The following is a 25,610-nucleotide window of genomic DNA, read 5'->3' on the forward strand; positions in this document are numbered from 1 at the left end:
AATGCTGTTTTCCCCAGGTCAGGCAGTGCTTGGAAACCTGCTGTTTGTTCCCTCATGTCTGTGAATAGTTTTCCCACTTATTCTATACTAAGATGTTATTCAGAGAGGAAGTGTCTCTGAGTATGTGTATGTTTTGTTCTTGTTTGTAAATTATATATAATGTAAACCATCAAATGTAGCTCTTTCAATCTCATGACAACCACAACAGAACTTTATACAAAACAGGAAAAGAATTGGTCTTAATTATGTATTATTTAAACTCCCCCAATGACTGTATTACTGCTTCTCTATGACAAACATTTGAGTCCCAAAAGCATATTCCTGCAGGTCTCTTCGCCTAGTATCCCACTTATTAGGCACTTTTTAAAGAGCTACTATTCTGTTCTGGTGGAATAACCCAGCCAGCCAGAGGCAAACCAGCAGCGCCAGGCTAGATGGAAAGTTAATTATATGGCTTGGGGTTCTATTATTGCATGGCCTGGGGTTTCATTGTTACATTTGAATGGGTTTAAAAAAATATAACCAGCTGAGTCCTAGAGACCTTGAAAACTCAATCTGCTTTCATTGTTAAGTGATTCTCTCAGTTTTTGGTTCAATGTTGTCAGCAGAACACTCACATTTACCTCCCTGCCCTCCCCAAATCCTGTTGAAATAGCAGAAAAAGCAGGAGAGAAAGACTGCACCCACAAAAGCGCTGTAAAATGGAAAATTCCTAAAAGATAGAAGGTAGAGATAATCCAATGATGGAGAAACCAGCCTAGAGAAAGCGGGAACTCCAACCAGGCTTGGGTGTGGTGTGTAGAGCGGTGACAGCCACTTTTCCTCAGGGACTCTGAACACTTCTGAGCTCAGAGGCCACAACGTTCACCATGTCAGTGACAGGGGGAGGGCAGGTTGTGAGAAGTATTTGCAATTTACAAAGGAAAGATCCAAATCAACATGCAAATACATTAAGAGATTCTGCAAGAAAAATGTCAAAATGCCCAGTAGAAAAATGGGCGAGGGTTACTAACAGAAAAATTACCAAAAAAGAAATAAAAATGCTTAAAAAAACACCCTGTGAAATAATGTTGGACTTCAGTATAATCAGGAAACTGCAAACTGAAACTAAGCTGAGACATAATTTCTCATGAAATAGGTGTATCAGCGAAGGTTCTCCAGAGAAACAGAACCAATAGGGGTGTGTGTGTGTGTGTGTGTGTGTGTGTGTGTGTGTGTGTGTGTGTGTAATAGATTTTTTTTAAAGGCTCATGTGACTGTGTGGAGGCTGACAAGGCCAAATCTGCAGGGCGGCGGGCAGGCTGGAGACCCAGGGAAGAAGTGATGTTGCAGCTCCAGTTCAAAGGCAGTCTAGAGGCAGAATTCCCTTTGCTCCGGAGACCTCAGTGTTTTTCTCTTAAGGTCTTCAATTTAATGAACGAGGCCTGCCCACCTTATGGAGGGTAATCTACTTTATTCAAACTCTACTGATTTAAATGTCAATTTCATCTAAAAAGTGCCTCCATAGTGACATCTAGACTGGTATTTGACCAAATATTTAAGTACCGTGACCTACCCAAGTTAACACATAAAATTAAACATCACAATAGGCAAATATTTTTTAAAGATTGATAATATATATTGTTTGTAAGAAGCGAGAGAAATGGATACTCTTTTACATTGTTCGTGGAAAACTATAGAGAACAGCCTTCTGGGAACAAATGAAACAGCAACTTGGCAGTTTCTACAGAAATTTAAAATACACACACACAAAATAAAATAAAATAAAATAAAATAAAATAAAATAAAATAAAATAAAATAAAATAAAATAAAATAAAATAATAAAATAAAATAAAATAAAATAAAATAAAATAAAATAAAATACACAGAACTTTCCATCAGGCTGCTGGTTGGCCTCTGCCTGGCTGTGTTGTTCCGCCTGAGCTCAGCTCCTCTCTCGGCAGCCCTTGTCATACAGGCTACTCTTTCTGGGCCCTATAGCTGCTCCCTTCTTTCCTGCCTTCTGGTCTAGGATCGGTATTAGCTCCACTGCTGGGGAACGCACCCCGTCTACACTTTATAGACAGTGCGTATATTAACCTTCTCAGTTCCCCTGACTTGCGTGTGCTGCCTGCTTCCTCCTGGAGCCCTGCCTATCCGCTCGGGCACCATCCTGGGTTTTTCTCTTACCCTCTTTCTCTACCTACAGTCTATCACCAATGCATATCAAGAACATCCTCTCCACTCGTTCTTTTTTCCAACCACAGGACTGGTATCCTAACTTGGATCACTATCATCGTTTGCCTGGATTTGTGAAAAACATTCCTAACTACTTTCATTGCCTTTAATCTTATCTTTCTCCAAAAGTTTTCCACTGTTGCTAAAGGATCTTTCTAAAATGAAAATTTGATCACACCGTGTTTCCCTGTTTAAAATCTTTCAGTGGTTTCAATGGTTTGCAGAAACACAAACTCTCTCTCAGTTTGTGTTTCAAAATTTTTTTGTCTGGTGAAATTTGGATAGTAGATGCCATTTCTTATTAAACTTTAAACCATCTCTCCCGAAGAAGCTTAAGAGTGTTGGAGGGTGAGAAGGACCTATTTCCGTGGTTATCATAGTTGCCAGGATGAAATACCTGGTATTTATAGACCTATCATTTGAGGCAAAATGACAATACTGAATCCCTTTTAGATAAAAGGAAAGGGTTGTGGTATATGAACAGCCACCATATCCTGGAAAGCCCAGGAAAAGATGTTTGGCTTCCAGAATTGTGCCAAACTTACCCCAAGTGATGGGGTTGTTGTTCTGAAACTCCATTCACCGATTCTTCAGACATAGTGCTCTCAGAATGAACTCAAACTATTTTTTGTTTATTTAACTAAATGTATTCTTACTTTTCCTTTTTCTGAATAGTTCTGAGGCAATGAGTAGCAAGAACATATACAACAAAGCAGATAAAATGGAAATGGAAAGTCAGTAAAAAGACAAATAAGTGGAAACTAGTGTATTAATGATAAGACAGCATCAGCCAGTGTGTGAGACCCGCATTCGACTGCCTGTTTCCTGGAACGCGGGGATAAAAGGCAAGCAATAAACACCACACTACTCATGATCAGGAAGGAGGAAGTCTACCAGTTTCCCAAAAGAGCTGAAATTTTCCTGGCAGTAAACTCCAAAATAAATTCTCATGCAGAGATTAAGGAGAATGGTGTGACACTGTGTATAATAGATTAATAATAGCCCCTTCCTCCTTAGGGATATGTAAGGAGTAAATAAAGCTAGAATTGTGAGTGGCACATAGTAAACTCAAATATGAACTATCACCATTATGGTTATATAAAAATTACATACAAATTACATAATAATGAACATTGATAATATTCACAGTGACTTATGGTAAATGCAGAAGTGGATTCATTTAGTTGTTTCTTGAAACAGCTCTAGCCAAGAGCATGACATTAACACAACTCAATGAAGGTGGCCAACAAGAGCCATAGCCAAGGTGGTCCAACAGTGGGGGTGTCTGGTGTCCTCATTGCATCAAAGGACAGAACAGAGGGGACCTAGAGAAAAGGCTGGATCACATACATCCTAGACCAGTAATTCTTAGATATGATTCTTACTCATTGAAAGTCATGAGCAGGGAACAAATATAAAAATCCAAGTTCTTACAGGTAAATGGTGCAATTCCATTAATTTTTAATAAGTGGCTTACTAGTAACTACTATGTGAATTACTGAGAGTTACTAATTTGATATTCAAAAACCTCATGTTAACACTATACTAGAATTTCCCGAGGATCCTAATTCAGCATTCTATCAAGTAGTCAGTCTTCTCCGCAGTGCTGATAGTGCTGCAAAGACCAGAGAGTGGGATGGCTTGTTATTGGTTCATCATTAGCAGTAGCCCAAGCTTATTGGGCTTTTCAATGGCAAAACTATTCTTGATTTTCTAAAGTATTAATTTATTTTTCTGAGGACTGTTGGTTAACCCTACAGTGGGTTATGATTTATATTTGCATCAACAGTATTGCTAAAGTTAATGTCTGCACTATCCCCTCAAAATGTGCTTGTTCCAGTGTGTTAGCCTCATGGGTCTTTGTCTATTGGGTAGCTTTTTCTGACTAAGTGACAGTCACAAAGATTTGAGAGCCACTGCCTTAGATTCTCTTGCTTGGATATCATTCTGTCAGCTGGACTGACCAGAGCTTAAAGGACTATCACTGCATGTTGCTCCTTGCCCGCAAGGATGGAGTAGAGTTGACTTCTTAATGTGTATGTGGATTCTGTAATGTTCCATATCACTGCAGGTAGTTGATACAATTTCATTAAAGTTGGAAGCCTTTCTCCAGTATTATTCCTCAGATGGAGGTCAGACAACCTCAGGGAGATGAGCTATGGACATACTTTATTTTCATTTTTTAAAAAAAATTTACAGCAGATCCTATCTTTTTTTTTTTTTTTTTTAAATCTTTATCGATTTCAGAGAGAGGAAAGGAGAGGAAGAGAGAAAGATAGAAACATCAATTATGAGAGAGTCATTGATCGGCTGCCTCCTGCATGCCTCCAACTGGGGATCGAGCCCACAATCCGGGCATGTGCCCTGACAGGGAATCGAACCCCGATCGCCTGGATCCTAGGTTGACCCTCAACCGCTGAGCCACTCCCGGCCAGGCTATGGAGATACTTTAAAAAAAGCCAGAGTTTTATTTTCTCAGAAAGAAGTTTGACCTACTTTAACTCCTTAATTCAGTTACCAAAGTTTTATATAAACATGGCAGAGAATATAGTGACTTAGAAAATTTTCAGCACTTCAGTAACATGTCTTTGAAGGTGGTGTGCAGAGCTGGCCATACCAGCTTGTGATGGCCTGTTGTCAGTTTTTGAGAAATTTAGAGCTGATTGTTAAACTATTGGTAGTTTGAAATTGACCAAGGAGGTAGTATTCCAGAAAATGCTATAATTATTTTTCCCCAGACAGCCAGTTATTAAGCTTTTATTAGCACAGTACTGTCTGTGGATCATTTCATGTTAAGCTATATAGTCTCTTTGTGTCCCTTGAAAACTCAAAATGGGTTTTACCCATTTTCAAAAGGGTAGCCAATTATATCCTGCTAATTATAGAGTCACTCCCTTGTTAGTAATGTTAAACCAACTGCTAGCCTTACTCCGGAGACACATTTCAAGATTGAGTTTCCTAATTGAATATTGAGTATGAGGAATGAATAGAATTTAAAGACAGCTATAATATTAATAATGGCAATTAAACATCATTCTATCGCAGTGGTTTATTCATTCATTTATTCAGTAGATACTTTACTGAGTATATCTACTTAAAATAAAATCAGCCCTTTGTGCTGATATTGTGCTAGGAAATGACAAAACAAACATGGGATTTTTACAGGATTTACAATCTAATAAGGATTTACAAACTTGAAAAAAACTATACAAATAATTTATACTTGCAAATTGTGATAGCACCGCAAAAGGAAAGAACAGGGTGATGTGAGAGAGAATAACAATGAAGATCTATTTTGGGGACCCATTCATGCTGGGGATGGAGAGTGACATTGCTGAGGAAGTGGCACATGATCAGAGATTTGAAGCATAAATGGGTGTTAGCCAAGCAAAGAGTGAAGGGAAGTTCGTTAAGAAATTGACTGAAACCAAGTGAGATCCTCGGTAGAGTTCACTGATTTGTCTTCAAGCTTCAAATCCATGGACAGAAACAATTTATGTGTCAAGATGTATGATATTGGCATAGCTACAATGCTTCTTCAAAACTTGAACCATTGCTCTTCCTTGAAAATTAAACTGGATGAAGCTAGTTCTGATCCATCTTGCTTGAAATTTATAGTTAAGCATTACATTCAGCTTTTAGATGAATTGTGTACATACTCATGTATTGTTGCCTTTTGATGAAGGCCATACCTTGGAGTTCTCATAGATAAATTGGATAATAACTCTGTAATTCATGGTAATTCTGGGAATGGAAGGGTTAAGTACAGTGGGACATGGTCCTAGGGACAAAATACAGTCCTAGCTATTAGAACTAGGGCCTAAGGTCAGAATAAAAGATTAATTCTAGTTGATGTTGAGTTGCCTCAGAACTGAATTCAGATTCATTAAATTTTGCATAGGATAGAGAATGGCTCCAGAGCTGTGTAGTAATTCAGAACAGTCTCCCCAGAATGTGCCGCTTTGGCATGTGTATTATTTTGAGCTGAAGACAAATGAGGTCCAAGAGACCCAGGCAGAGCTTTTACCTCCCCATTAACTGCCTAAAAGAATTTAGGTAGAGGGCTTAGTTCAGGAATAAAACTATCATCAGAGATGACTATAAAGAATATGAACCTGATGTGCTAGACTGGGAGAAATTTAGCAAGGCCTGTTTGTTCGAAGTTCTCTCTGTGTCCCACTGTCTTTGCATGGCAGGACAAGCGTTTGTTTACCAAGCATTTGTTTTTCCATCTTCTTGTAAATTGTTTTTCTCCCTTTGAACTCCTAGACGACACCCTCATCTCCTTAGTGCAGGTTAGCATATAGGTTTTGATTGCCTGATGCCTGTGTCCCTCATATCCTCATGAAGCCCCTGTATGTACAAAATTAAACTTGATTTTCTCCTGTTAATCTGTCTCATGTCAATTTAATTCTTAGACCAGTCAGAAGAGCCCAGAGGGTAGAGGAGAAATTTTCGCTCTCCTATCGCTGCCTTGGTCAAACAGCCCTTTTGGGGGAGTGGGGCCACGTGGCTCCACAGATTCACACAGACCATCATCATGTACACCAATACCATCTTCTTGGAAACATTTCTTTCTTTCATTCTTGATGGTGAGTTTCACATGGGGATGTGAAAGGGGACTAGTCCGAAATCCTGGCCAGTGTTTCTCAAAATCTGGTTCCTGACTTTGAGAATCAGCTGTGTTGTTTGTTAAAAATGTAGATTTGGGCCTTAGCTGGGTGGCTCAATTGGTTGGAGGGTTCGATTCCCAGTCAGGGTACCTACCTAGGTTGTGGGTTTGATCCCGGTTGGGGCATGTATGGGAGGCAACCGATGGATGTTTCTCTCTCAGACAGATGTTTCTCTCTCTCTCTTTTTCTAAAAGAAAATCAATAAGCATATCCTGGAGTGAGGATTTAAAAAAAAAGTAGATTTGGAGGCACCGCCCAGAACAACTGAATCAGGATTTCTGGGGAATCTGCAATGATGATCTGAAATCTTTTCTATGCTCCCTGATCCATTATCTTGTAGCCTAGTTCCATAGTCTCCTGCCCCATTACTAGTAGATGACCCTGCTTTCTGCTTCTCAGAGAAAATTAAAACTATCACCTAGAGGAATTTCTCTGATTTCCAGCTTTTGAATCTTCTAACCTATCTTCACTCTTTGTCTCTCATCTTCCAGCTGTGCTCTTCATAGCACCCTACTGTTTTCTCAGAAATTGTTTGCTATTGTTTTTTCTCTCTCCTATATATTCAACTGCTCCTTCTCAAAAGGATCATTCCTGTAGGCATTGAAGTACGTCCATGTCTCTTCTATTAAACGACAAATACAAATTAAAAACAGCTTCCTTGGTTCCACATTCTCTCTAGCTACTACCTTCTCTTTTTTGCCTGCTAACCTAGCGTTTTGGAAGGAGTTCTGTAGATTTGGGTCTCTATTTCTTCATCAAACATTCCTTCCTTAGCTTGCTGTGTTCTGCTTCTATCTCAGGACTCCACTCAAATAGCTCTTGCTAAACCACTGGGCATTTTCCATGTCCCCTCTTCCTCTACTTCTCAGAATTCTCTCTTTGAAATATTATTTTTCATGGGCTTCCAAGACACTACATTTCCTGTTTCCAGCCCTCTATCTCTCTAGGCACTCTCTGATTCCTCTTCTACCCAGCTATTAAATATTGCAGTTGATTACCCAATATTATCACACTTGGCAAGCTTATTTGTGACCATTGTATCAACTGCCATCTATAACTGACTTGCAAATCAATGTCCTCAGCCAGTCTGCTCTCTGAGTTCTAAATCTGCATATCAAACTGCTTACTTTATATCTCCTTTTATGTCTCAAAGTGACTCACATTCAACATGTTTAAGATCGAACTCATAATATTTCTGCCTCTCCCCTCCCCAAAGCTTGTTATCCCAATGTTCCCTATTTTAGTAAATGGTGTCATAATTGAGCTAGTCACGCAAATAAGAAATAGCAAATCGACCCTTGAAACCTCCCCTTTCCCCTCAACCAGTGCAGCTCATCACTAAAAAATATTGCTCATATAGTTTCTAAAGGCTTCTCAAATCTGTCCACTTGTGCCCATATCCACACCCAACAATTGAGTCCAAGCCCCCATCTCCTCTTACATGCCTGGCACAGGACATGATGTACTGTAGGAGATCAAAGAGTGAATGAATGAAGAAGCAGGTATTCTCAGACCTGAAGAATGCTTCATATTTCCTGTCATGAGGACCACTAGAGACTATCTTTAGAGTACCAGAGCATCAAGGTTACTTCCATGGAAATTACTCACCATCTGTGAGGGAACGTTTCTTGGGGTTCAGGACATGTTGGTTGAAAGAGTGAGTTTCAGGGAACCTCACCATTAGCTCTGCTATGATTATGTAGCCAAGAAAGAGCATGCAAGATCCTACCTCTACCCCAGGTGTCCACCACACCTCAGGTGCCGTCTAATGGAACATCACCATGTCCGTTATCTAAAGAGGGATAAAATTAGAGATAGTTGTGGTTTGTAGCTTCTTTACTTTTTGTAAAAAGAAAACATATCCAACTCTTACTGCTTTTGTCTTAGTTGTATTTTGACCTTCTTTCCCCTCTGCACTAGGTACATCAAAAACACTGCTCTGACACATAGACTTCCTTTGCTTGGGTATGAATCTGAGTTGAACATAAGAGGAAAGTTGTAAATAATTAAAGAATGCAAAGAAAAAAATTGGATTCCGTGTTAAGACTGTATAAAAGCAAAGTACTTTCCCATAAAATGCTCTGGGAATTGTCTCAGAATTCAGGGAAAACAAACTATTCCATCCTGGGGTGGATATAGCCCAACAATGGGGCCTCCCAGGAGTTGGCAGCTATGACATATGACTAATGATCTGGAAAGTAAAAATTTTGTGCTGTAATTCTGACTTTGCAAACTTGCATGAAGGGAGACTAAAACAGGGGTGGGGGTGTGTGGGAGATGGTAAGCTTCTTCATGTCAGACGGATAGTATTGGAATGTTGGAAGGAAACACTGGTAATGGGGTTTCAGATACTGCACAGTTGTGAAGTGAACTGAGCCCTAACCCCCTCCCACATCTCCTCCCATTACCCTACTCTCCTTTTGTGGTGCTGACCCTGGGGCCTGGTTCCCAACCAGCTTCTCAAGCCCAGTTCTTTGAGAGTCCACATTGACCAAGTGAGGCAAACGTGTGTGTAAGAAACACTCTCCATTCACCTGCTTATAATTCTTTTTTCTTTTTTTCTTTTCTGTCAAAACCCCTCCTCATTGACTTTCCAACAGTTCCGCGGTCCATCTGCATTATAATCACTGATATGCTTATTAAACTACAGATCTATTAGGTCAGGATATCAGGGGATGAGGCTAGGAATCCAGGCCTGGCCAAACCCCCTAAGTGATTTTTATACTCATTAAGATTTGAAACCATTGACTTGGTTCCTCTAGCTTTCAACTTCTTAGTTCCTTTGCATGGGTACTGAACTTGCCTTTCTTTCCTGTCTCAGCAATCTTGTGGGCAATGTTCTGCCTGGCCCCAGGACACCTTCTCCTTGTGCACCATTGTCATGAGCAGTTCAACCACCCCTCACCCCCACCCTTGCCTTCAATACCTAGGTGAGTCTGGCTTTACAGACAAGACTTGGATACCTAAGCTGTTAGTTGTAAACGAAAGGCATTGTCCTTCCCAGTGACATCTATCTTTCTAAAAGGAGCCTCATCCTCCAGAGAAACGTGTATCTGGGGATTCTATGCATCCAAGGCTAAATGTGCCAAGATTAATTATCCTTGATAATCCATCCTTCAACTCTTAGTTAGAACCTTACCGCATGCCCTGCCTAAACTGTAGGGATGACCACATAGAAGATGAGGACAACTTACCCTTTAAAATATTTTTCTGATGATTTAATGAGGCTTTGAAAGTTTGCTCTACTGGAAGCACCACCTCTTGAATAAACATTTTTAATTCAACATATTTGGGGTGGTCATTCCAGCCTGGGCTGTGGCACCTTCCAGAGAACGATAGAGGCCTAGGAATATGATGAATAAAGGAGACGGCAGGGGTTTTGCTTAAAACCCTTGGGCTTTGGAATTGGGCAGCTCTGAGATTCAGTTATGGAAAAGAGATTTCAGACAAGTTACTCTTACATCCCATTGTTCTCATATTAAATTAAGGACAATAATAATATTGATTTCACATATAGTGCTTGGCACAAAAGATCCAGAGTATAATGCTTGTCATCACTGTTATCATTGTTTTTATTATAACATCTGAGGTGGGGAGAAGGGAGAAACAATTCTTCCATTTTCCAAGGCTTCAAACTTCTCTGGGGCACACATTTTACTTTCTCTTGCATATCTTTTTCCTCTATCAAACAAGGGTACTGGGGACATCTTGATGCGTATCCCTCTTTCCACCCCGTTTTGTATACAGATGCAATTCAGGCAACATGAACACCCAAGGCCAAAGAGGTTTCAAGCTCTTGGGGAGTAACGGGAAAAAATAAGGGCTGTTCACTCATCTGGCCTTGATGATGGCTGGGGAATAGGTTAATCTTGGGGTACAACCTCAGTGTTGTCTTCTTTTGAAAAATTAGCTGATAGAATCATATCTTGTTCAGGCCATGGGACCCTGAAACCAGTCCCATAAGAGAGGATTTCCAGAACATGCAGCTAGGTTGTGAGTCACTCTCTTTTGCCTACTCCAGTCATCCTTTTGGGGATTTATTGTTAGTCCCTTAGGAGACACAGGGACTGAATTCTTAACTGGAAATCTACAAAAAAATCCATGACAATCAACTAGTAAGGGTTAGAAGCTGGTAAGGCTTGATGCTCCTGAGACATGGCATTCAATTACAAATCCAAGGCCAATGTAGATTGGAACCAAGAGTGGCCCTGCAAAACCTAAAGTATCCAACACAAAAAGAGTGCCTCCTGTCTCACAGGTGTTGCCCTAGGTGGGCAACTGAGCCAGCCCCACCACAACCTGGTATCAACAGCAGCATAAAAAGCAGAGAATCTTGTTGTTCTTAAAGAGAGGACCTTGCATGGCATTTCTGGTAAGCTGCTGGGAGCCTGTGCCCCCACTCTACATATCTCCAGGTAGTGGGCATGGGTCTCCACTGCTCTTCACTCCCATAGTGACAACCCTTACCAGAATGTTAACAACAGCACAGGGGCACCCTGGTGTCAGGAGAATGCCCTTCACAGTTAGGAATGTAAGAACTTCGTATTAGAGAGAAGGGATGGAGAAGAGCATGAGGGGTCCATTGTTGAGCCCCATGATCAGCTGCTATGATTGGGTCGGGAGTTCTGCTGGGAAAAGAAGTGGAAGTGATTATATGTACATGATGACAAGTCCCTATTTCCAGGCCCTGCATGTTCTATTGTGTGTCTTCCTTTCTTTGAATCCATAACCCAAACAATGCGCAGGAGCAAGGAAATCATGGTCATGACACTTATCCCTAGGCCACTTCCAAGTGAGTTCCGCACCTGCTGACAAAGTGCGTGTAGCCTCAGTGTTTGGCACTTCATTTAAATCCTTAACCTTCAGAGGGCAGCAGAGAGCAATCCTGTGGCCTTAATGTGGAACCCAGAGGAAGATGGGAGTAGAGGTGGTGGTCACATCCTAATGGGGCTGCTGAGGGACTGGATTTTAATTTGGGAGAATTTAAAATCAACATTAGACTAAATGCTAAAAAATCATCAATAAGAGGATTGGAATTTAGAAGTTCACAACCTTGAAAAAGCAAAGGTATCCATCAGATATGAGAAAACTTAGGAGGTTTTGGAAGTAAGTCAATGCAATGGGCAAACATTTTCAGTGAGTGAGCACATGTGCATTGCCATGGAGGAAAACACTGGGCTTAAGACCTCATTGTCTTTTAACAATGCTTGGTGGGCTGTGACATCAAGAGCCCTTCCTGGCATCTCTGCTTTGACATTCCTCCTGCTGGGCTATGGAATGTCTGTCTACCCCTCTGGACTGTGAACTTTTTGAGGTCAAGGACCACATGCTATTGAAAGTCATATTTACAAATCTCCCACAGAGTGCCTGCTATATCATGGGTGCCAGGCAAATGTTCAGGGGATGAAGTGGAATGATCAGGTGCCAAATCCTTATGGGTATAAAATAACTGAAAATGTCTGTGTCTCTTCTTGAAGGAGTGTTTGGACTGTCCTCGGATTTCTGAGGTTAAAACAGAACGAGCCCTGGACAGTGTGACTCAGTTGGTTGGAGCATTGTCTAGTGCACCGAAAGGTTGTGGGTTCGATTTCCAGTCTGGACATTAGGGCAGGCAACTGATGAATGTTTCTCTCTCTCTCTTCTTCTTCTCTCTAAAATTAATGAAAAACATATCATTGGTTGAAAATGAAAGACAAACAAAAAACCAGAACCATGTTCCTAATGGTCTCTAACAAGATCTCTTTTGGATTGGCTGGATTAGCCCCTGTGGCTGCCATCTTTGAGGAGTAATTATTATCCCATCAGACACTTCTACCAAAATAGGTACTTCTCCAGGTGGTGGTCATGGCACAAGAGAGCCATTGGCATGGATCAATGAGTCAGCAAAAGGCAGAGAAGAAATCACACCTAGAAAGAGCCTCATGGGCAGTGAGTGTGCCCTGCTTCTTCCACTCTGTCTATGACCTCTTCATGCACTTACTTTGCTCCTCAAATCCATATGTTGGCATGGCTCGGAGACAATAGCACTGGAACCCTCTAGTTTGCTGTTCCCCTTGTTCAGCCTAGAGGCTGGATCTGTTGCTTCAGCTGCTTCTTATAAGTGTTGGAGCTAAGACAGGAACCCTTCCCTGAGAGCCATCTCAGCTTGGGAAAGTGGATGAGTGGGAGTTGGGGCTTAGAGGATGAACGGGGAGTATGAATGGGCAATGGAGGATTTGGGGAGATGGAAAAGGGGGATTTGCTGGGGATGGTGGCCTCTAACTTTCATACAAAATCCTCTCTTTAGGAATGAGTGCACCAGCAGGGCATCCAGCATCGTGGAGAGAGAATCCAGAGATCTCAGCAGAGACAGTATTAGGAGAGGCTTCCAAGGATGGGAATAATGTTGGACTAAAGAGTAGAGAACAAAAGGAAGCTGGACAGGAAAAGAAGAGAAAAGAGAGAAAGGACACATGTGCACACAGTGCAGAGGACCTGGGTTTGAACCTGTCTATGAAACTCCTCGAAGCTGGCAAGAGGTACATGGCTAATGTGCCATGCAAGAGTGCCGGGCCCAGGGCAGCCCACCCACCAGGCTCAGGTCAGTGCTGATGTCCTTTAGTCACTTGTTTCTAATCTGTAGCCTTTTCTCTGCTAGCTGCTCTGCTTGAGAGGGAAGCCAGGGCCAAAGGTTGCAACCACTGTGTGTTGGATTTGTAGCTTGTGAGGAATGCCTTCCTCCCATGGCCTCATTCCCCCGCCTCCCTCTTTCCTGAACCTGGTAGAGATACATGAAGGCATCTCAGAACTTGGCCTGTGGGGTTCAGGAGAGCAGTTCCTGCAGTCAGATGCCACCCTCACCTTGAAAATGAAGGAGAGGAACATTATTGGTGGGTTCTACCTTGCTTACCTTGGCTTGGGGCCTTGACTGAAATCCCCACTCTCCGGTTCCAGAGCTGAGGAGATCATGTAACTCCATGAAAGGGATTTGAGGAGCCTTGGGGGGAGTTATCACCAAACCCAGGGTGGCTCCTAAGGCCAAGCGTCCCCAGTGTGTAGTTTGTGCTTACACAGAACTAAGTGAAACGGCCTTGCATTTCTACAGGAGTGTCCGTGCTCCACAGCTGGGATTATTTTTTTGACCTGTAACTAAGCTTAGTCTTTCCTTAGCTGACAAAGACTCATCTTTCCATGGAGAAGAGTGAACCCAACTCTTAATCATAAATTTGATATTTTTACTGCCACAAACATCTCTGATGACGTTCTACAGCTTTAACTCCCCCGGGAGCCTGAGGCGAATTACGATTTTGTTCCAAAGCTGTTTCCAGGCAGCCGCTGTGGTTCTCCTGGGGCTCATCTTCCTCTCACTGTGCTCTGACGGCCTCACGGCTCCTCGCCCCTCTCCTATAAATAGCTTAGTTTCTCTCCTGCTCTGGAGAGCCAAGGGTGAATGAGTCCTGAGAAGACTCAGGTTTTCATCCCTTACTGCACACACACACACACACACACACACACACACACATTGTTTTACATATGATTTGTAGGGATTTTGAAGGGGATTTGTGGATTCACTGAAGCTTATCCAGGTACCCAGTTTAAGCTGCCTTAGTTTAAACAAAAACATCTTTATTATTTATTTCTAATACAGAATACGTTGGGTAGCTGAGTATGTTCTCCTCGCTCCTCCTTTCAGTGCTGCTACAGTCTTTGTCATCGTAAGTCTGCTAACAGCTGCTCCTCGCTCTTTTGAGGGAGTGGGCTTGAGAGGTGACATGGGGCCGTGTGGCCCCAAAGGCCCCAGGAAGTCAGATGCAGGCTGCCACGCTGACTGAGAGTCTCATTCCAGTTTCAAATCCTACCATGGTTCAGATCCTACCAAGGGCCTCCTGACATGGTCCTCAAACACAGGAGTTTGACCAAAGCTCTGGTGGCAGTTGTGGGGGTCCTGGCCTGATGTCCCTTCAGGAGAGAACCGGGGGTGGGAGTGCAGCCAGCTGATGGCTGCCAGCTAATGCACCTTCAGCTGGCAAACCCAGACTACTCCTTCCCCAGGGAGCACCCGGCTGTGACCCAGCAGGTGGGGGTACCAGGCCTGGCCATTTCTGCCACCGCGGGCCTTCTCCATGATACTGTCTGTCAGCCCTTCGGCAGGCTGAGGCTTCCTCAGAGCTGCCCCACCTGAGGCTCTTCCTGCCCACTCCTCCTCTCCCCCTTTCTCCACAGGCCTCTGATCTGCACAGTGGTCTCAGGCTTCCCCCGCCTACTCCAGCTTCCTTCCTCTTTTATCTTTCCCAAGTAGCCCTCCTGATAAATTTCTTGTGCTTCTAACTCCACCTTGATGTCTGCTTCTGGGAGGACCTGAACTGACACAGCTCTTCTCACAGGTGACATCACTGTCACTTTACACAGTCCCGCTTTCCTTTCCCAGATCCCCATTTGGAAACAGCCCCCACATTTTGTCAACTCATTTTGCCACAGAGTTAGGAGATTGCTGGGTGTTGGGTTCCATCTTCTGACTATGCAAGTTATTAGGGTTCAGAGTCCTACCCCATTCAGCCTCCTGTAGGGTGCTGAGGGTCCCTGAAGACAAGACAGAGGCATGAGATAGTCAAACACATACTTTATTTCTGTACGGAAATTCTTTCCAGGGTTCCAGGCTGGAAAACAGAAAGCTCAGGAATGACCCTGCTCCATGTACAGGGTTCTTTCCGAAAGCCAGGTCAGCAGGGTAAGCTCCCGAGTCCCTTTTCCTAGAAGTCCCCTCAGTCCTTCTAAGAGGAAGGACGTTCCAGCATGTCTCAGCATTATGGTATGGGAGAGGGGACAAGGACTCCCCCCTTTAGTTCCTCCCATAAAGGTCCCCCCATCCCTCGATTACTATGGTTTGACTGTGAGTCCACGATGTACACCAGCTCCTCTGTGAAAGAATGAGGAAGGGAGGTTGGCACAATACAGAGAACACATGGAGAACAACTGGATCCCATAGTTTGGAAGTAACAACAAAGATTGGCCCCATGATGTCTTATATTCTATTACTACTGACCAGCACACCACGGAAAAACACGTAGGAGATAAACACAGGGTGACACATTTCTATAAGAATGAGCCCCATGCACAGTGCAAACATGGCATTTCCCACATGTGGGAGCTGATGACATTTTTTCTAAGTTAAATACGTGTTGGAGAGTGGGTTGGAGGAAGGCCTGCTGGGTTAGTTCAGAGGGGATGTTTTGCCATATTTGAAACTGGTCAGGACCATCCCATCGTCCTTCTAATTATGTGCAGTGATGATGCTGTCCAACCATATCTCACTAGGTCCCCTGGACTGACTCTCAGAGAACTAACTCTCACTGCAGAAGGCACTCTGAAGGTCTCAGCCTTGGCTCGGTTACATGTACTGAGTGCAGGTCTTTAGCATCCTGGGGAGAATCGGCATCTCAACTACCTTCACGTCTGCTGGGTGGCCTCGACCCATGGGGACAGGTGACTTAGCCAGGCTCTCAAGAGTGGAAAGAGCTGTGTGCCCCCAGCTCAGGGCCAAGTCCAGAGCAAGTACTCAATAATCCTTATTGAATTCAACTCCAACTTCTTACACAGAGAGTATGTCCCCAAGTCCTTGACACTTTCTTCTTAGGTTCTTCTCTTAACCATGCTGGTTCTTTAAAGCCCTCTGAAAAGATTCATTCTTCTTTGCTTTTTTAAATGATCAATGACCTCTTGTTTTGTGGTTGATGTTTTATTTCAGTATCATCCATATGTGGCACAATTGTTTATTGGAAGTCTGAGTAATGCTTTCAGCACTGACTTTTGTTGCCCCTAAATTATGTCTTCCATTCGTACATCTGCATTGAGCTGGCTTTACTTAATTTATTTGATCCTTCCCATGAGGCTTTGCAGAGTATGATTCTCAGGTCCTTCTGGCTTATGCTGTTGCTAACCAATTCCCACCAGGCGTGCCGCGGCCGAGTAGGGTTAGAGCCAGCAGGGCTGGTGAGGCTGTAAACCCTGTGGGCAGCGCTGCTCTCCTGCCACACCACGGATGCAGCACATGGGCCTCCCTTCTTCAGGTGAAGAGGACATTCACGGATGTTACATGAGGCTTCTGCTCTCAGCCTCATCGGGACAGAGCACAGATCTTTGAGACAGGAGGGAACTGCATGCTCACCTGATGGAAATCCCAAAGCTGTACTGGGACATGACGCATTAAGTTCATGACTCTTGGTAGATGAGCTGTCCTGTAGGGTTGGTGTGTTGTCTCACTTTTTATAGACAGGGGGCCAGCAAAGCCATAGGGGCAAGAAGGGGGAGATTCAGAGAGTCTAAAGGGAAGATGCAAGGTGTCCTCTTCCCAGAGGTGCTCCTGCAGTGTGCAGCCCCTTTGGTCATTGGGCACCTGAGCACATGCTGGATGCTAGTGCCTCTGTCCTAAGACACCCATAAGGCCAGAGCAGGGAGCCCACAAATTTGTTTTCCTGATGTTATCTCCAGCTGCAGGCTCAGTCTGTTAAAACCTGGTGGAAAGATGCAGGCTTTGACACCAAGTCCTCAGCTCTGTTAAAGGCTAAAACCTTCCAGGAGAAAAAAGTACTCACATTTTAGGATAAATCAGAGAATGTTTGATATGGGTGTGGTCACATGGCCTCAGCAGTTGATTCTTCTGCAGGAGCTCGGTATTAAGTCACCAGACTCTCTTCTATTTTTTATGAGACTACCATTTTTTGGGGGGGGGTGAAACAAACAAAAAACTCATACAATTATCAAACCATTGAATATTAAAATTTCAGTTCCATAGTTTTACAAATAAGGAAAGAGAGGCTCAGACAGATGAAGTATGGCACAGCTCTCCTGACTCTTGGTCCATGGCTGACGTCAGCTGGTATCCATGGACACATTCTGACTGCATCAGTTGCTCAGGACAGTCACCAGGGACATAATGCAGATGAATCTGAGGCTCTCAATTCCATGATGTTTAAACGTCCTAAAATATTGAGATGCCAAAAAGGGGCAGACTTTGTCTCCTTTTCAGAAGTGCATGGAAAACAAGGTTAAATTTCTCATTCAGACTTTCTGTGGTTCCTTCTTTTGTTCACCCTGTCATGTGAAGACGTCCACCAGCTAAAGGAGGGTAATCTGAGCATGACTGAGAACAACTTTATTGAAGTAAGACAGAGGCTCCAGGCAAACAGATCAGTTCGGTCTGTTGCTGCATTGCAGGATTCATCTTGAAATGAGTGCTCACATGCAACCAAAGTTTATTCTAGAATGATGGGATGGGTTGTGGAGAACATTTAGTCAAATCTCCCATTTTACAGGCTCAGAGAAGTTTGATGATTTGCCTTGGGTCACACAGCATGGGGGTGGCAATGACAGGGAAGAATCCAGGTTTCTTGACTCTAGAATGGAATGCTTTTCCTAAACCATTCTGACCCTTTTCACAAGCCCCAGTGTTAGGGCATTTCAGATGGTTTCCAGATCAAGGAATTACCCATGCATGAAGGGAAGCAAGACAAAGACGATGGTAGTTGCCCCTGCTGAAGGCCCCGGGGTCTAGGAGAGCATGTTGGAGTAGAAGCTGAAGCTCTCAGTCATGGTCTTGGAGTTGCTGCGAGAGGAGCCATTGGAGGTGAGGTCCAGGGGTGAAGGTGTGGCCTTGGGACCCTCCTCCAGTTCTTCCTCATGGTTCCCCACCACTGTGGAGACAGTGGTCTCCAGGCGGCTGACTTTATACACACTGCCCTGGGTCTGGAGGTACCGGGTGGATTTCATCTCAAGCCCCTCGTAGTCTCCTGCACTGATGAAGGGGCAGCACCGGAAGGCGTGCTTGAAGCCCAGACGGAACCTGGAGGAAGAGCAGGTGGAGAGGTAACCCTGGGGGACAGCCTGCTTTCAGAGGGACTTCCCACCTTTGCGTCAGCTATTTAACACATAAACACACCCAAGCATGATTCTGTGTTATTATTTTTAAAATTAATTGAGAACTGGAGACAGTAAGGCCAAAAATATGTAAAGATTGGTCCTTAAAGTCAAATCCAGCACTAGAACCTGGGTTCAGGTGAAATGTGTCTTTCCTGAGGGCAGCCACTGAACTATGTTGTCTCCACTGTGGAGTCAGCCAACTTTGGGTCAACTCAACATTCACCAAGGGTTTACTGTGTGATGATACTGTGCTAGTCACCATGTGGTAGAAACACATGATAAGAGTCAGTCCTCCCTTTCCAGTAGTTCACTGTCTGAAAGATGACTTTCTGCCAGTCATGTTCCTTCCGATCTGACTCTCACACCGACTCTGTACCTCTGTTTCCATGCACAGCCCCCTGTGCATTGAATCCATAGGGCAGAGTGAGCAAACTCCTAGGTCACAAACTAGATCTAGCTCATGGACCTGCTTTATATACATCAACCACAGATGCTTTTTTCCTCTTATGTGCACCCCACCCCCATTGACTTAGTTGCCAGTGTTTAAAAGTCAGAAGATGCCACACAAAAATATGGACTTCTAGTTCCTCTTAGAAAAGAAAGATATGTCCACTCTGGGCTTGTATTCCTGCAGTGGTGATAATCAGCAGGGGTTGAGTAATGTGGTGATTAGTTTGCTGCAGTCCCCACCGCTTCCTGTTGTCTCACAGCCAGATTTGCTTATTTAGGTTGGCTGCTTGGTGGTTATATAGACAGATGATCTTGTGGCCCCTGGAAAGAGTCTGGGGGTGGGGTTCTCACCTGTCATTAAGGCAGCAGTAGATGATAGGGTTGTACATGGTGGAGCTCATGGCCAACCACATGATGGCCAGGTAGAACTGCTGAATAAATTTCTCCATGTAGAGATCTGGTTTGATGTAGGGGAGGAGAAAGAAGATGTGGAAGGGCAGCCAGCAGATGGCGAAAGTACACACCACAATGATCATCATCTTGACCACCTGGCAAGAGGGCGAGACAGGTGAGACCACCAGCACATTCTCTTATTCCCATGGCTACTTCCTCTCTTCTCCTACCATCCCCTCACTGCACACAGTTATTTATAATAACCCCTTTTGGGAGGGAAGAAGGACATTTTAAATGTGGTACCAAAGGACTTGGGTTACCTCAGTGTTCTCAGAGTGTGGCCCCACAGCCAGTGTCATCGCCATCACTCGAGACCTTGTCAGAAATGCAAATTCTTGGACCCCTCACCCAGACTTACCAAATAAGGAACTCTGAGGGTGGGACCCAGAATTCTGTGTTTGACAAGCCCTTCCTTCCAATGATTCTGATGCACACTTGTGTTCGAGAATCACTGTGTTATATCATCCTCTGGGCAATGACTGGAGAAGCCAAGGGAGACCAGAAGGATGGAAGGAGAAGGGACAGGACTTGAACAGCTGCCGCAAGGGAGCATCAGATGTTTAAAGGGGATTTACAAGGTTTTATGAACACTGAGTGATGCACCCCTTCCCTCTTTCCCCAATAAATCAGTGGAGAATAACCTAGCCTCCACACAATGAAACGCTATGCAAAATGTACCAAAAGGAAGAAAATAATGAGAAAGCTCTTTATATATTGATTTTTGAAGGTGTTTTGGATATTAAGTGAAAAAAAGGGAAGGGCAGAAAGTGTGTATTTACTATTTGCATAAAAAAGAAGAAAGAAGATAGTTTATATTTATTTGGCTTATAAATGCATTATAATATTTGGAAGGATTAATAAGACAAATAACAGTGGCTACCATAGTGAACGTGCATGTGCACTTGGGAGCTGGGGGGATGCAGGGCCTAGAACGGTGGGATCCTTTTCATGGTAAGATTCTTAATATATTTTTCTTTTCTTTTCTTTCTTTCTTCCTTCCATCTTTCTTTCTTTCATCCTCACTCAAGGATATTTTTCCATTGAGTTTTAGAGAGTGAAAAGGAGGGAGGAGGGGGGTAGAGAGAGAGAGAGAGAGAGAGAGAAGTGTCAATGTGAGAGAGACACATCGATTGGTTGCCTCCTGCATGTGTCCCAACCAGGCCAGGGATTGAACCTGCAACCCAGGTACATGCCCTTGACCGGAAATCGAGCCCATGACCTCTAGGTGCTGGGACCGACACTCTAACCACTGCGCCACACCAGCTAGGGTGATATTTTTAAAAACTCTTCATTTTGAAATAATTTAAGGCTCCCAAGAAGTAGCGAAAATAACACAGAGGGTTCCCAGGTTCCTCGGGTGACTTCATCTCACATAACTATACCCTGTGATCAAAACCAGGACCCCGGCATTAGTGCCATGCTAGAAACTAAACTACAGACTGTGTTTGGATTTTGCCTGTTTTTACACTTGCTCATTTTTTGAGTGTATAGTCCTATAAAATTTTGTCACATGTATAGATGAGTGAAAACACTACCACAATCAGGATACAGAGCTGCTCTGTCACCACAAAGAAGCTCATGCTGTCCCTTTATAGGGAGCTCCTCCCCCAATACGAGCCCTCCTAGCCCCGGATCTGTTCTCTATCATCATAATGTTGCTCTTTTTAATACTTTTGGATGTTTGCACCAAGTGAATGTGTTATTCTGCCAAACTTTAAATAAATAATAAAAATAGGACTGAATAAGTCTAATACTTTCATAGTTAAATTGTGTGTGTGTCTTAGTGGCTTGACAGGCTGCAATTACTATTTATTTATTAATTAAATATATCTTTATTGATGTCATAGAGAGGAGAGGAGAGGAGAGGGAGAGAGAGACAGAAACATCAATGATGAGAGAGTCATTGACTGAGCCCACAACCCGGGCATGTGCCCTGACCAGGAATCGAACCCCGCTCCTAGGATCCTAGGTCGACGCTCAACCGCTGAGCTACACCCGGCAGGGCTGCAATTACTCTTAAGGTGTGGGAAGGTCATGCCTATACAGGCAGACCCAGGTTGCTAATACATTGAAAAAGGATCCCCTCCCTCCCCCTTCCCTCTGTTCCCTCTGTTGTTCCCGAGACTCAGGGATGTTTTGTGCCTGAGGTGTGGAGCCTCCTGAGGCTCTGGAGCCCATCTGCTTGCCAGCCTGTGGCCTGTGCTGGGGTGGGGTGGGCGCTCCCTGTCCCTTGCTCACCTTGCGCTTGGCAGAGACTTGCTCGTGGTAGCGGTCGGAGGAGTCCCCGGGGATCTCGCTGGCCCACAGGGTGATTCCCACTATGGTGTAAGCATAGCCGATCACCAGCAGGGGGAGGAAGTAGATCAGCAGAGTCACGCAAATGTGATACCTGCAACAAGGTAGCCGGAGGGGTCGGTTAAGAAATAACAGGGTGATCAAGGCTTGACAGCCACCTTCCTCAGCATTTGCCATTAATTAGTTTGGCTGATAAGACACACCCCCGGAGGCTTGCCACTTGCATTGGATGAGTGGGTGATATATTGATGGATAAACTAGAGAAAGCAAATCTCTTCAACTTAGGTTTTTCTAGTCGACTTTTTCCATAATGAAGAATCCTGTTCAGATTGAAAAAAGAAGAATAAACATTGATTGAAGGGAACTGAATCCATTGTATACCTATAGCAATTTTAGTTAATGTTAAGTTGAATATTGCTGACATTCTCTAGCACAAAAAAAAAAAAAAAAAAAAAGCATCATTAATATAAGCATACGCTCTAGAAAGAAGGAGGTGACTGTACCACTCAGTTTACACCTTTCAGATGACACTTAGGCTCAGCTAGTACCCTCAGATGAGAACCACCACGATGGTTATGAGCCCTGATCCATTCTGTATGACCAAGGGAGTCACAGATATAAGAATAATTAGCTTGGAGGAAACAGATAGGACTTATCCTAGTCTAGAATCAGTAGAAAGAGCCACAAAGTGTTAGCCACGTCTAAGTCTGGTTCTTAAAAACCTATCTCCAGATGAAAGCTGCCCGGGTCTCTGAGTCACCACTTGGAATTTACATCGCATCTGACTTGAGTTTGACTGGGACACGAGCAAGAACTAACCCTTTGCTTAGTTAAACCACTGTGTTAAACCACTCACTGTTAAACCACTGAGATTTTTGGGGATTTGCTACAGCAGTGTAATTTATCCTATTCTGTTTCAGACAAGACTCCCTCTAAGTAGGACATTCAAATAAGTTTTTTGAATTTTGAGAAAGGATGTTTTTCTCAGGGGGTCACTGGCATGTCTGGCTAGTTATAGCCCTTTCCCCTGATGTGAGTTTAATGGGTAAACTCAGCATTCCTAATAGTAATAATAATAATAGCAGCTAATACTTTGAGGTGTTTATGTCACTGTGCTAATAATGTCAATGATGGTATTCATAGCATTCATAGATAAGGGAGTTGGAGCTCACTGAGTGACCAGCACAATGCCAAGTGCTTTGCTGGCCTTATCTTATCCTGGAAACAAATGATTGGGTGGTACTATCGTCATCCCATTTTGCAGAGGAAGAAACCACAGTTTAAAATTTAATTAAATTGCCTAAGTTCACAGCCGGTAAAAGGAGGACCTGGGATTAGAATATGGACCCCAGAACCAGCCTCTTGGCTCTGACGAAAAGCCACCCAGTGATATTTTCTTCCATCCTGTTTATGCTTATGCTCCACAGTGGAAATTTTTCCAATAAGGGAAGCTCACGTATTCACTCAGTTTCTCCTTTACTGACACTTCATTTGTTTTCAACCACTTTGCAAAACCCCACAGTTTAATATTCAAAGCCAGACCTCTGAATATTAAAATTTGCAACTTGAAGACACTTCAGGACTTTTCAAGTAACTAACCACAGATTCAGCAAAGCGTGGAGCTGAGTGCAGCCATTCTGCACAGACAGGGTGCTCCAGTCTCACCAGGAGCTCAGGGTCTCCCTGTATTGTCACTTCCTTTGGGAGCCACCTAAATCTTGTTCAGATAAACCCCTTTTACAAAGAAATTGCAAATACTCTATCTAAACGATGTCTAAGTTATCAAAAATTCTAAATGATTGCAGGCCAAATGAATGAAATTCCGTCATTAAAAATATGCAAATAAATGCATTTACTCCCTCTTGACACCTTTTAGGAAAAATTTTGCCATATAGTTAATTGGAAGTAACTGTCCTTTTATTTCTTACCAAAATTATTATTTTAGAGAGTTGGTCAATGAACCTAGTGTATTTTATTTAGTGCAGCTCCCTGCATTTTTTGGCTCTTGATTCTGATATTCCTGGTTCCCTGCCAGGCAGGATTTTATCAGTCTCAGGATTAATATGTGTCTCCGGAGAAGAGATCAGGGGTAAGGGATGCACCAGAAGTGAGCCAGAGAAAGCATCAGGAGTGACTGCAAAAGATGGTGACAGAAGGGACTGTTTGGTTCCCACTTGATGAGATGTGCATTGCTTTTGATCATTAAATTCTGCCAATGGACTTAACAGGACTTTCAGAAGGAACCTGCATACGACAGCTTCATGTCTTTGTTCCCTCCAGCTTTCTCCTCTAAGCAGCCAATGGGGCTTGACACGTTTTGCAGGATAAACTTGCTGAATACAGACAGAGCAGCCCCAAGCCCTGCAGAGCTTCCTGTCCTCAGCGCCTTACTACCTCAGTGCTCACTGATCCAGGTTCACTTAGGGCTCACGAGGCTGGAGTCACCTCATCGTCCAAGCAGCAACAGTTCCACTTTCTGAAATAATCCCCAGCATTTGAAATGAAGGTAGATATGTTTATGAAACAGTATCTAAGGTGTCTTCAAACGAACTCTAGGTGCCATGGGTGGGGGAAGAAGGAGGCCAAGAGGGCAGGGCTCTGGGTTAACCACCTTCACTCTAGGAAACAGCTCTGCTTTGCTGGGCTTGGGGGTGGCGGTGGAAGATTTCAGCTGTTACAGAGAGGTTGAAGGGCACGGATGCAATCCCAGTCCCCATTCAAGGCATAAGTCCTCTCTGCAATATCTCTATGTCGTAATCTTCTACCTTTTTCTTGAATACTCCCTGTGACATGCTGGTCAGTAGTTATAAAGCCAGCTCCATCAGCGATACCCTGCAGCTTGTTAGACATGCATGCTCTCAGGCCCCACCACGATGGACCAAATCAGAGTGTGTATTTCAACAAGACCACCTTGTGATTCGTGGGCAAGTTCAGGTTTGTAGCAGGGAGCTCTCAATCTTGGCTGTACAGCATTGAAAAGTTCCAGTGTGTGGATCCCACTATAGAGCTTCTTATTTAAAACTAGTCTGCAGCACAGCCTGGGCATCCGAGTTTCAGAAGCTCCCCTAGGGGATTCTCCTGTGCAGGCAGGGCTGAGTCACTGTCATTGAGCCTCCTGCTGTTGGCTGTGACTGACACTTTGCTCCTTAAACTGAGTGAATACCTGTGGCCCTGTAGCTTTCACTACTTCATCTTAGGTCACAAACAACAAGCCAGATCCACCTCCTGGTCCTATAGACTCAAGGGAGCATGCCCTTCCCCAGAGCCCTCTTTGCATCTTGGATGTCTTGGCCAGCCCTCATTTGACATGCGCTGAGCAGCTTCATCCTCCTGCCCTTCCTCCAGCAACCCTCAAGCCACCTCTTCTTCAAGCATGATGCTAGATACCTGCTTGACGTTTTACTTCCTGCAAAAAATTGTCTTCTTTGCAGATAAACTGGGTTTCCTTGTAGTTAAGGAAAGCAAAACCCATATATTTCTTGGTTCGGTTTTAATTCCAGACTTTAGAGCCAAATCCCCAAACCCTGGCAGTCCTGTAGGAGGGGACACAGAGGAGAGTCCCCACCTTTGGTCTTTTGCCAGGAGTTTTGTCTGTGGTCACGACAAAGAAGTGATTGACAGTAGGT

At 43.7% G+C, this 25,610-nt stretch overlaps 1 protein-coding gene across 1 annotated transcript in view; it reads right to left on the bottom strand.

Moving 5' to 3' along the window:
- Window positions 1-15,473: 15,473 nt before the first annotated feature.
- TACR1 (tachykinin receptor 1) overlaps window positions 15,474-25,610 on the bottom strand; it is a 132,367-nt gene continuing 122,230 nt past the window's right edge. Inside the window, exons 3-5 of the mRNA XM_081156745.1 lie at window positions 21,928-22,078; window positions 19,588-19,784; window positions 15,474-18,709 (exon numbers count right to left, since the gene is read on the bottom strand). Of these exons, the coding sequence (XP_081012871.1) occupies window positions 18,418-18,709; window positions 19,588-19,784; window positions 21,928-22,078 (640 nt within the window). The 3' untranslated portion in view covers window positions 15,474-18,417. The remainder of the gene's footprint in view (window positions 18,710-19,587; window positions 19,785-21,927; window positions 22,079-25,610) is intronic.

The sequence above is a fragment of the Miniopterus schreibersii genome (assembly GCF_964146895.1).
Source record: "Miniopterus schreibersii genome assembly, chromosome: 13".
NCBI classification, from domain to species: domain Eukaryota; kingdom Metazoa; phylum Chordata; class Mammalia; order Chiroptera; family Miniopteridae; genus Miniopterus; species Miniopterus schreibersii.